The following is a 12,990-nucleotide window of genomic DNA, read 5'->3' as shown; positions in this document are numbered from 1 at the left end:
GGTTGCTTCCTTGTTTGGTGGTCCTGTGGTCTGAGATTTTCTCTGAGGGACGTGACGAGAACCTCCTCCCATGTCTTTGACTGAGGCGACCACTGTGGTTGCTTCCATTTTTGGTGGTCCTGTGGACTGAGATTCTGTTTGAAGGATATGACGAGAACCTCCTCCCAAGTCTGTGACTGAGGCAACAACTGTGGTTGCTTCCATGTTTGGTGGTCCTGTGGTCTGAGATTTTCTCTGAGGAATGTGACGAGAACCTCCTCCCATGTCTGTGACTGAGGTGAACACTGCGGTTGCTTCCATGTTTGGTGGTCCTGTGGTCTGAGATTCTGTCTGAGGGATGTGACGAGAACCTCCTCCCATGTCTGTGACTGAAGCAACCGCTGGGGTTGCGTCCGTGTTTGGTGGTCCTGTGGTCTGAGATTCTGTCTGAGGGATGTGACGAGAACCTCCTCCCATGTCTGTGACTGAAGCAACCGCTGGGGTTGCGTCCGTGTTTGGTGGTCCTGTGGTCTGAGATTCTGTCTGAGGGATGTGACGAGAACCTCCTCCCATGTCTGTGACTGAGGCGACCACTGTGGTTGCTTCCATGTTTGGTGGTCCTGTGGTCTGAGATTCTGTCTGAGGGATGTGACGAGAGGCTCCTCCGTTGTCTGTGACTGAGGCGACCACTGTGGTTGCTTCCATGTTTGGTGGTCCTGTGCTCTGAGATTCTGTCTGAGGGATGAGACGAGAGGCTCCTCCCATGTCTGTGACTGAGGCGACCACTGTGGATGCTTCCTTGTTTGGTGGTCCTGTGGTCTGAGATTTTCTCTGAGGGACGTGACGAGAACCTCCTCCCATGTCTGTGACTGAGGCGACCACTGTGGTTGCTTCCATGTTTGGTGGTCCTGTGGTCTGAGATTCTGTCTGAGGGATGTGACGAGAGGCTCCTCCGATGTCTGTGACTGAGGCGACCACTGTGGTTGCTTCCATGTTTGGTGGTCCTGTGGTCTGAGATTCTGTCTGAGGGATGTGACGAGAACCTCCTCCCATGTCTATGACTGAGGCGACCACTGTGGTTGCTTCCATGTTTGGTGGTCCTGTGGTCTGAGATTCTGTCTGAGGGATGTGACGAGAACCTCCTTCCATGTCTTTGACTGAGGCGACCACTGTGGTTGCTTCCATGTTTGGTGGTCCTGTGGTCTGAGATTCTGTCTGAGGGATGTGAAGAGAGGCTCCTCCGATGTCTGTGACTGAGGCGACCACTGTGGTTGGTTCCATGTTTGGTGGTCTTGTGGTCTGAGATTCTGTCTGAGGGATGTGACGAGAACCTCCTTCCATGTCTGTGACTGAAGCAACCGCTGGGGTTGTGTCCGTGTTTGATGGTCCTGTGGTCTGAGATTCTGTCTGAGGGATGTGACGAGAGCCTCCTCCCATATCTGTGACTGAAGCGACCAATGTGGTTGCTTCCATGTTTGGTGGTCCTGTGGTCTGAGATTCTGTCTGAGGGATGTGACGAGAACCTCCTCTCATGTCTTTGACTGAGGCAGCCACTGTGGTTGCTTCCATTTTTGGTGGTCCTGTGGTCTGAGATTCTGTTTGAAGGATATGACGAGAACCTCCTCCCAAGTCTGTGACTGAGGCAACCACTGTGGTTGCTTCCATGTTTGGTGGTCCTGTGGTCTGAGATTCTGTCTGAGGGATGTGACGAGAGCCTCCTCCCGTATCTGTGACTGAAGTGACCACTGTGGTTGCTTCCGTGTTTGGTGGTCCTGTGGTCGGAGAATCTGTCTGAAGGATGTGACGAGAGGCTCGTGCCATGTCTTTGACTGAGGCAACCACTGTGGTTGCTTCCATGCTTGGTGGTTCTGTGGTCTGAGATTCTTTCTGAGGGATGTGAAGAGAACCTCCTCCCAAGTCTGTGACTGAGGCAACCACTGTGGTTGCTTCCATGCTTGGTGGTTCTGTAGTCTGAGATTCTGTCCGAGGGATGTGACGAGAACCTCCTCCCAAGTCTGTGACTGAGGCAACCACTGTGGTTTCTTCCATGTTTGGTGGTTCTGTGGTCTGAGATTCTGTCTGAGGGATGTGACGAGAACCTCCTCCCATGTCTTTGACTGAGGCAACCACTGTGGTCGCTTCCATGTTTGGTGGTCCTGCGGTCTGAGGTTCTGTTTGAAGGATGTGACGAGAACCTCCTCCCATGTCTGTGACTGAGGCAGCCACTGTGGTTGCTTCCATGTTTGGTGGTCCTGTGGTCTGAGATTCTGTCTGAGGGATGTGACGAGAACTTCCTCCCATGTCTGTGACTGAGGCAGCCACTGTGGTTGCTTCCATGTTTGGTGGTCCTGTGGTCTGAGATTCTGTCTGAGGGATGTGACGAGAACCTCCTTCCATGTCTGTGACTGAAGCAACCACTGTCGTCACGTTCATGTTTGGTGGTCCTGTGGTCTGAGGTTTTGGTTGGAGAATTACTTCACAGTATTCCCCTTGACTTACAGGGTTCTCAACAGTGCAGCGGTAGGTTCCAAAGTCAGTTTCCTTTACTTCTCTAATATACAGGTAACTTTGAGGTCCATAGTTGGCTGCAGATGGAGGAAGCTTTCTATTTCCAGTCATTTTTTCCCATCTAAACCTTTGGTGTGCGACGTACTCTGACATCATGCATGTCAAAATCAGTTCTTTGCTGTCTTCACCAAAGCGACCACATACTGGTGTAGGTAGCTTCTCCATAACCTTCAGCACAAATTGCTTGCTTTGGATTTGAGTCATTGCTTTGATCGTACATTGGTAAGTACCTGTGTCTGTAAGCGCAAGGTCATTTAACATCAATGAAGCATCACCATCCTGGGGATTTAGAGATGAAAAGTGAACCCTGTCCTGGATGCCATTTTTGTGATATTTTGTATCTCCAAACAATGAGATCAGGAGGTCCTTGTCAGTTTCTCCATGTCTAGGCTCAAAGAACCATTCGATCATCAACTGATCCAAATCCTCAGTACCAACCTGGAAATGGCATTCAAGGGTGACATTTTCACCTCGAACTGCATAGCGGTACGTCAGTGACTTTCTGGCAAAATTCCGTCCACGGGTGGTAGTCAATACAGTTGAAATGATGAGAATAGGCCAAAGCCATCGGGTCCTTTTAGGGCGCTTCATCGTCGCGCCTCTATCCATACTTCTCCCAACGTGCAGTGATGTGAAAACGTGAGTAAGCACGTTAATGGCAACACTTATTTTTGTATCTTTACATGAAAGGCAAGAGCCCTTTGATCATGTTGACAAAGCATCTCAAAGGACACTTACCCTAAGCATGACCATCACAACTAAGTGCCCTACCTTAACCTTTACCTTAACCTAATTCTAAAACCAGGCTTTAACCCCCAAAAAGCCCTTTAACGTTGTTCCCACAAGGTCAAAATGTCCCCACAAAGATCGGGTTTGCACTTTTTATGGACCTCACAAAGATATAAATACAAGAACGCACCAATGCATACTTGTTTTTACATCTTAGTGAGGACACATCATTGACATAACACATTCCCTGACCCCTTACCCTTACTTTAACTCTTACATTTAACTAGTTCTCAACGGGCCTGAAAATTACAACCCCACCCGACCCAGCCCATGGGTCTTTAAGCCCAAACCCGACCCGGCCCGACACACCAGCATGAATTGTCCACCTGAACCCGACCCGGCCTGAAATACATTTTCCAATTGATTGAAGCGTGGTGTTTTATTTGCAGCGGGAGCGGGTGCTGCTGAAGGGCTCCAAAAATGACACTAACATGCCATTTGTCTGGGGTTACGCACACAGCGGCGTCAGGTCTGCCCCTCTCCAGATTTACTCTTCACCACACGTGAACAGTGATGATTCACAACAAACAACATATTATTTACAACCTGATTGACTTCACTAAGGAAAACCATGATTCTGTCCATTTTTTTTTTCTCATATAAAATGTATGGAAACGTGTTTTTTTATGGTTCAAATCCAACATGAATTACTTTTGGGAGAATATTTACTCTTACAGTATATAAACAGCAGTGACTCATGTACGATAAAGCCGCTCAGACCACATGTAAACTCACTCATCCTAGTGCCCAGACATCAGAGGAATGTTTAGCGTTAATGTTGGCATTAAGGGTAAACGGCTGCCCCATTAACCCTCACTCACTCACTCATTCATTCCTCAGACGGAAATATGCTAAATATGCAGCGCTGTGGCCTGAGTCCACAGATCCAGGGTTTATTTTTAGTCCTCATTTCTCACTCCCTCCCTTGCTCGCTCGACTTTTCTCATTATCTCCAGCACGACTGACGTGTGTGTGTGTGAGTGAGATGATGAATGAGTGAATGTGGAAGTAGCCTTTTAGTGGCGTTTTTTGGCCCTTTAAGGCAAAAAATAGCCTCAAATAACATGAAAACAGCCTCTTTTTTTCTTTTTCACAGATGCATATTTTGAATTTTAGTCCAATCTCATTTATTTAAAGTGATGTTAAAAATTCTTTGGCCGCAATTAGACTTTGTTGTTTTAGCAACGCAGAAACGCCAGACCAGGACATTAGAAGTCTTGTATAAAAGTACCTCAAAGGATTATTGTGTAAAGTATCTTCTTACCAGAAAATTACTTTGATGGAAGTTGAAGTCACTTTGAGTAATTTGTACAAAGTTTGACAAAAATATCAACAAAAAAAGGGAGAAATCAAGCATTTATGCTACAGTTTCTTGTCACTTCACTTTTAAACAAACATCAACTTTTACTTTTTATTACAGATTAAATCACCAAATTATATGCACTATTATACAGTTTTATTGCAAAGATCAAAAGTCTCCTGACTCATTTATGCTACAGTTTCTTGTCACTTTACTTTTGAACAATCATCATAAATGACAAACACATCAACTATTTACCTTTTATTAGAGATTATATCACCCAATTATAGCATAAAGTGAACACAGTTTTTTATACAGATTTTTGCAAAGGTCAAAGGCCTTCTGACTGAGAAATAATCTTAATTTTTCCAAAATTTGGACCAAAATATCTACAAAAAAGGGAAAAAATCAAGCATTTACTCAAATTTTCTTTTGTTATGCTGCAGTTTCTAGTGAGTTTACCTTTAAACAAACATCACACGTGACAAACACATCAACTTTGATCTTTTATTAGAGATTAATGATATGATACGTGATAGCATAAAGGTGAATAAATAACAATAATTCTGCACTTTTATACAGTTTTTTGCAAAGGTCAAAGGTCTCCTGACTGACAGATATTGAAATCCTAAACTGTACGAAATATCAACAAAAACAAAGGCAAAACATCTACTTACTTTTTTATGTTATGTTAACAACATTTTACCTTTTATTAGAGATTAAATCACCACATTATAAGCATAAACGTGAACATAAATAACAATAACTCTGCACTTTAATACAGTTTTGTGTTTTTTTTTCAAAAGTAAAGCACCCAGTCGCTAATTTTCTCTTGTTTACAAACATGTGTTGCACACATTTATTTTCGTGGTCGTGGACGTTCATATTTTTTTTTCAGGGAAATAAACACTTTAATATCGTCCCACATTTTTGTCACATGGTCTATATACACTGTGTGAGTATGAGGAGGATCCTCTGCTGAGTCATGCTGAGCCTGAGGGCACTGAGTCAGTCAGTGGGAGCTGCGTGGGAGAGACGACTCGCCAATGAACCAATGAACCAATGAACCAATGAAACAATGAACAAATAATGCTCTCCTGCAAAAACATCAGACCTACAAATGTCCTGCTCCTTTTTTTTTTTTTCTTAAACAAACACAAACTTACTGAGGGCACATTATTTGAGTCCAATTGGAATGAATACAACAATACAAACAAAATATATAATATATAATATCTGTATTATAAAGTAGAAGTATTTAAACGTAGTGAATAAACGTTAATAAAAACAAGATTTAAAATATGGACATTTATAATTGTATATAAATACTGTTGGAAGAATGAATATTGAAGCAAATATGTTATCATATATGCATATTATATAGAAGAAAGAAGAAAGTAAAGTGCAATAAAAGTGTCGTTATTAAAACAGAAAGGTGTTAAATATTGACACTGATATTGATTTTTTACACTTTAAGTGTTTGAATTTATTTATTTATGTGATATATTAAGTTTTCCGCTCACATTTTAGGCAGAAATCTGCAATAGAGTGAGTTTAATGGAATAAATAAGTACTTTATTCATATTTAATCTGTATTTTTAACTAAAACGTTGTTACATCCTTCAAAATAAATGTAAAGGGGAAAAAAATTAATAAATATATGGTCACTTTCAAAAAATAATAAAATAAATAAAATAAAATAAATTAAATAAAGTATGTGTTTTATTTAAAAAAAAATGATGTAATTAATGACTCAACGTAAAATAAGGGCATCGCATTATATCGTAAAAAAAAACCTTATAAAGGACCTTTAACGAGGCTACAAACCTCAGTGGGAAACATTAAAACTACTTTTACAGGGACTTTAATTGTTCGGGAACGCTCGGAAACGCTCGTGTGTTGTCGGCGGAGTCAGAGGGCGAGAGAGAGAGAGCGAGCGCGAGCACCATTCATTACACAAACACACACACACACACACACCTGGTGTGACCGAGGACAGATTATCCGCAGACAGACGCTGCTTCACGCAGGTGAGTCCGCACTCCTGCGTCTCTCTCTGGAGTAACTTTTTATATGCACGGTTTTTGTCGACTTTTAATCCGCAAAGTTGCAACTTTTAACGCAGGAGGCTACTTTTTTGGGCGATAACTCGGCGACTACATGAAAGGAAAGTGCGTGTTTCGAGTGGAAAAGACAAAGTTTCACTTTAGTTTTCTCTTCACCTGGCAACAACAGTAGCAGAGGGCGGTTTGTTTTATTCACCTCAGGAATGCGGGGTCGTTGTTAGGAGAGAGACTAAAGCTATCAGACTATCAGCTTTTTTTTTTTTTTTTTTTAAAGTTTGTTTTTCAGCCACTGTGCGCGCGAGGAGGGACTTCAAAGAGAGGAAATGGCAACAGGAGGCTTTAAATCAAACGCCACCACAGACTTTCTGGAGGAATGGAAGGCGAAGCGGGAGAAAATGAGAGCCAAAATGCTCGGGGACATTGCGGCAGCGACTGGCGCTCCGCTCGGCTCCGCAGCCGCAAACAGCCGTAGTCACCCCGCCGCTGCTGGGGCTCCTGCACCCGGCACCGAGCTCACCAACAACGGCAATCCGGAGCGGAGCGCCTCCTCCGGGAACTGCTTCCCTTCCTCGTACGCGGTGTCGCGCTCCTCCTCCGCCACTGCTCTGCGGAGACCCGAGGAGGAGGCGCACCTCTACCACCACCACCAGCATCAACAACAACAACAACAACAACAACAACAGCAGCAACAGCAGCAGCAACCACCTTCACCCGCACCTTCACCTGCCGCCGCCGTGGTCACGCCGGTGAGCCACCTGAAGAAGGCCCCGCCTCAGGCGGACAAGGCTCCGTGCGCGTCCCCGGACTCGAGCCCCGCGGCCTGCGCCGAGCACGACGGCAAGGAGAGTCCGTCACCGGGCAAAGGCAAGGACAAGAAGAGCAGCGGTCCCAGCGCGAGGAAGGGCAAAGGTCAGATCGAGAAGAGGAAGCTGCGGGAGAAGAGGAGGTCAACCGGTGTGGTCAGCATGCCGTCCAATGAGGTAAGAGCCTCTGCAGACACACTCGCATCAGGTCAGAGGTCAAATACACATTCCATTCTTACCGAAAACCGCATTGGGGCTGCGATGATTAATCAAGCACCAAATGAATCGTCTACTATTTTGATAATTGATTAATCGACTTTAGTTAAAACAAGTTTTAAGATTTTCCAGCTTCTCACATTCAAAGAGAACTACTGGATTAAGAAGAACTACTGGATATGCCACATAATGATTTAAGACAAAGTAACAATAAAAACGTGTGTTCATTTTTGAAGGATAACTACGAAAACAAACGACAGGATGTAGCCTACACTAGTTTCCGGTACTAATCTGGATTAAGTGCAAACCCTCTTAATCCAGAGGTGGATGAAGACGATTGATCAGTGGTGGTCAGTTATTGTGTTACGCTCACAAATGTGTGTAAAAGCTTGATTTTTGTGTTGTTGTTGTTTTTTCTTTTTAAATCAGTGTCTTTGGCCACATTGTTTTCTCACTTTTCAACACATCACATTGTTGACTCTCTCTCTCTCCTTTAATGTGTGTGTGTGTGTGTGTTAGATCTATAGTAATTTTGTAATTTATTTCCCAAAAGTCTCCAAATTCCTCCCATACGTGCATCTGCTCCAATCAGGTCTCTGCTGTAACGGAAACAAATGCAGTTCTTAGATATTGTGGAGGAAAAGGAAAAGAGGGAGGAGGTGTGTTTGCGAACTTGTATTTGTTACCTCGTGAGGACCGTCACTGGCACTGACCTTGTCAGGACCGTGTCAGGTCGTCCTCATGAGACTAAAAGTGAATCTACATGATTTGAGTTGTTAGATTGAAGTTGACAGTGTCCTAAGAAGAATAGCTGTGTGTGTGTGTAGAAGACTGTTAGGACAAGTTTAGTTCTTATCTGTCTCTGTGAGGACATTTTGATAATCTAAGGACATTTTTGTCTGGTCCTTGAAACTTAAAAGGCCTTTTGAGGGTTAAGACTTACACTTAGACTGGGTTAGAGTTAGGCATTTAGTTCTCATAGTTAAGGTAAGGGGATTCAGTCTGAGTGTCCTTGCTTAATATGCTACCTTTTAGAAGACATTTTGTCTGGTACTCCCAATTTAAAAGGCCTTTTGGAGGTTAAGACCTGGGTTTAGGTTAAGGGTTAGGGTTAAGCATGTAGTTGTGATGGTTAAGGTCAGGGTAAGGGGCTTTAGTCTGAGTGTCCTTGCTCAGTATGCTTCTCTTTTTGAGGACATTTGTCTTCCCAACTTGGGTTGAGGATCATGGTTAGGTTAAGGGTTTACGCATCTATTGCTGGTGGTTAAGATAAGGGTAAGGGGATTTAGTCTGAGTGTCCTTGTTTTGTGTGCTAACTTTTTTAAGGACATTTTGTCTGGTCCTCCCATCTTTAAAGGCCCTTTTCTAAGAGGTAAGACAAGTCAGGATTCGACTTGGGTTAAAGTTAAGGGTTAGCCATGTAGTTGTAGTGGTTAAGATAAGGGGTAAGGGGATATAGTATGCTATATTTGTGAGGACATTTTGTCTGGTTCTCCCAAGTGATAATACCTTTTTGAGGATGAAGACTTGGTTTTAAAGTCAGGGTTCGACTTGGGTTTCGGTTAAGGGTTAGGCATGTAGTTTGTGATGGTTAAGTTTAAAGGGTTTAGGTGATTGTGTCCTTGCTAAGAATGCTGTACAACCCTGTGTGTGTCTGTGTGTGTGTGTGTTGGCTGCTGGTGCTGCAGCCTCTATTGTTATTGACTTTAAATCAAGTCAGACTCTCTCACCTAATTCCTGTGGCTTGGCCTCAGACCGGACGTCTGTGATGAAGCCAAGTTTCAGTGATTATGTAACACAACACACACTTTTCCCAAAAATGATCTAAGAAATACACGACTACATGTTGTTGTTATTATTAATAAACTAAGGTGGTGATTTTAGAAGTACTTTCTCTCTCCCTTGTATGTGACAGCCTCCCCCGGGCTCCCATCGCCCTCAGGGTAGAATTAGTCCTGGACTGGGACCAGGTTGTCAGTCCACGGTGGTCAGATCCACATCCTGTTATTAGCTGCTGCTGCTGCTGCTGAGCAAAGCCGTTTGAAAGCTGGTCCCAGGCCAGCGAGGCTGTCATGTGGGGGGGCTTTAGCGCTCTGGGCCCCCCCCCCCCCCCCCCGAGCCAGATATGTGAGATGGAGCCCACAGTGCAGCTGATTTTCGAGTAAAGTGGGTGAACGCACTGTTATCGGAGGAGGGGGAGGAGCTAATCTGTGCGTGTGAGGCAATTTTCACAACTAAAGAAGCCTAAACAAGTCCAGTTGTTGTGGTCTAGACCCCATGGTTCTCACACTGTGGTGTGCGCACCACCGGTGGTACGTGAGCTTACTCCACGGCGGTACATGGAGGTACGAGTGTTCGCTGCTTCATCTGAACTTTAAGTCAAAGTGTTTGGATTTCAGTGTTTTTTGGCTGTGAATTCTCTTAAGAATTAAGTTTAATTTAACCCGAGAATATAAATAAATCAACGTGTCACGGTTTTGTCATTGTTGTATGTTTGGTTTAAAGTGATTTCAGTGGAATTCCCCCCCCGGATGATTAATCCTTTGAGGAATCTCTGCACTGTTTTGGTTTCATGCTTTTTATTGGATCAATGTGATATTTTCTTCTTCTTCGTCTTGTCTCGAACACATGATGTGATCTTGTACTCAGGACGTTTTACTTTGACAACACCTCATTTTTGTGGCAACTGCACAGAATCCCTGACACCATGTTAATAATGGTTCATGCAAAGCAGCAGTGATGAATTAATTAATAAGGAAGCAAATGCTAAATTAATCGTTGGTAATTGGTCAATCAGTGAGTTTTATTTCCTCTTCTCTAAACACTAGATAGATTAACAGTGACTGAAATGTTCCTGTTACTCGGTTAGTAAAGTTTATTGTAAGAGAAGAGGGTTGGTTAGTGTTAGGTAATTAGGTAATTACACCAAGATTTATATTTACATAGATTTGGAATAGAATCACGATCATAAAATAAACATTAAATGCAGTTAAAAAGACGTATAAAATTGTGCAAAATGAACAATAAATGCAGTTAAAATTACCTTTTAAAATATTGTAAAATACACAATACAGTAAAATGACATATAAAAATTGTGCAAAATAAACATTAAACAGTAAACAAATGTATACAAATTTTCCAAAACATATAAAAATAATATATCATGTGTGTATATAAATGAAAAAAATATATAAACAAATTTTGAAATTTTTTGAAAAAAATCCATCAAATTTGTAAGATTTTGTAAAGCATGTTACTGCAGGTGCAGCTAGCATCCTGTGGTTACCATGGTAATTTAAACCAGTACGTTCACTTTCAATGTCAGGAATTGTACCATCGTTTTACCGTGACACCAGTAACTGTTTCGTCCCTCGTCAGATGTTTCTATTTCCTCCACCTGTTGCCCGTATAAAGGAGTGCATCATTCAAACGTGGGCTCGCTCACACAGTCCCCCCTTTGTGAAGTGAATGCGAGTGGACAGGTGTGAACAGAGATGCCTGGGATTATCTCTGTGCAGGAGAATAATGGCTGCCGAGCGAGGCATCGGAGCCACAGTGGAACCCAATCTTCTGCCCGTCGAGGTCATAATGGCGCGATAAAAGCTCCGCTCTGCTTCTTTTTTCTTTCTTTTTTTATAGCACGGCACCAAATCAATACGACTTCCTGAATTCCAGGGAGGCTTGACCTTTCTCTCACCTCTGCTCCACACAAAGGGAAGCACGAAACTGGACCTTTTTTTTTAACCGATATGTTATGATTAAACTGCAGAGGCCATTTATTTATTTAATTTTCTGTACAAACGGACAAAATCTTATCTTACCTTAAGAGCACGCCACGCTCCCTTGGCGCATACTGTCAAATTAGAGGTTTATGCTGATTTGTCGAGATGTGGTGGATGATGCTTTGGTGAAGTACATCTACAACTGTCAGCGCTATTCCAAGACCCTGCAACACTGCCACTAGAAATCCTTTATTTAAAGGCCAACTGTGTGTTCTTGTGTCTCGATATTAATCATCCACATGTGTGTCTGTGGGCTCTCATGAATAGAATCATAAAAAAGACAAAATCCCCTCGGTCCTGCTGGATGTGAACACTGCAGATCCTCAACTGGAAAAACTGAACACATCCACGTCTTTTAAGACACGGGGGTATGTCTGAACTCGCAGCGAGACGTTTATTGCTGCAATGTTTGGGTTCTTAACCTTTCGTCAGACAAAACCATGGAGGGGGGGGGGGGAACAAAAGCAGATAAAGTTACATCATGGATTTAATTCTCGGGTTTAAAGGCCAACAAACAGGGTTTTTTTCCTCCATAGTTGTTGATCTGCGCTGTTGACATCCAACAGGACCTCTGGGATTTTTCGGTGTATTTCCTCTCTTGTAAACTTGTCAGCGCTCATTTCTCGTCACATCTGTAGCGTCACATGACTTTTACTGTAGGAGCCAACGTGGCGTTCGGGCTCGTATGTATCTAGGGACAAGACGATACCACTTTTTTGTGTCCGATACCGATATTTTCCGATACAGACAGTAATTTTAGACTATTCATGAACGTATGAAGCTTTTAAGAACACAAACAGCGTTTGGATTGTATCAGATTCTACGTTTTTATCTGTCCGATATCCGATACAGTGATTTTGACCAGTATCGGCCCAATACCGATACCGATTCCCATCCCAGTTGCATTTAAAGGGAAAAGTACTTGGTATTGTGGATCTTTAATAGCTATGATGGATGGATTAAAGGATAGGTTGATGAATACAGTATCAAGCCGCTCCGCTCGCCAAGCATTAAAACCGTTTCGACAACAGAAGAAGTAGTCGCCACGGATAGTCATCCGAGCCAAGACCTGGCGACCCCTGAACCAGCTGACACTCCAACTCCCAGACATGTCCAAGGGGGCTGTAGCTTCGTTCTCTTCTCCTTTTGTTCGGAATGCGTCCTGTTCCCTGCGTCCAGACTTGTACCGCCACCCGATGGTGAAGTGGGGACACTACAGGACCCTGAAGCGCGGGTATACCAGGATCTTTACCGTGCCTCTGGGACACCTGGCAACAGCTACTGTAATCATTTTGAGTTGAAGTTTGCAACTACATTTACAAACTGAAAATATGATTAGAAAATGTAGTGTTTGTCCAGCCGAGGGAAACTGAAAACTTCACCAAACGTCTGACTTTACAAGAAGCGAACAAACACGCAGAAAAATGTAGATTTGACGTCACACACAGATGGTAAAAACGTCAAAGTTTTCAGGTCTTCAAAGAGTT

The 12,990-nt window shown here is 43.3% G+C and overlaps 1 protein-coding gene across 3 annotated transcripts in view; it reads left to right on the top strand.

The window, feature by feature from the left end:
* Positions 1 to 6,563: 6,563 nt before the first annotated feature.
* pawr (PRKC, apoptosis, WT1, regulator) overlaps positions 6,564 to 12,990 on the top strand; it is a 67,525-nt gene continuing 61,098 nt past the window's right edge. The window contains exons 1-2 of one of the 3 annotated variants that reach the window (XM_058625128.1): positions 6,584 to 6,666; positions 6,977 to 7,682. In XM_058625128.1, the coding sequence (XP_058481111.1) occupies positions 7,026 to 7,682 (657 nt within the window). In that variant the 5' untranslated portion in view covers positions 6,584 to 6,666; positions 6,977 to 7,025. Of the gene's footprint in view, positions 7,683 to 12,990 lie in introns of all 3 variants that reach the window. The other 2 variants (XM_058625127.1, XM_058625129.1) reach the window with 2 other exon arrangements.

This window comes from Solea solea, chromosome 3 (genome assembly GCF_958295425.1).
Source record: "Solea solea chromosome 3, fSolSol10.1, whole genome shotgun sequence".
In the NCBI taxonomy this organism is placed as follows: Eukaryota; Metazoa; Chordata; class Actinopteri; order Pleuronectiformes; family Soleidae; genus Solea; species Solea solea.
The sequence above is the reverse complement of the archived record's forward strand: the minus strand, read 5'-3'. Positions and strand labels throughout refer to the sequence as shown.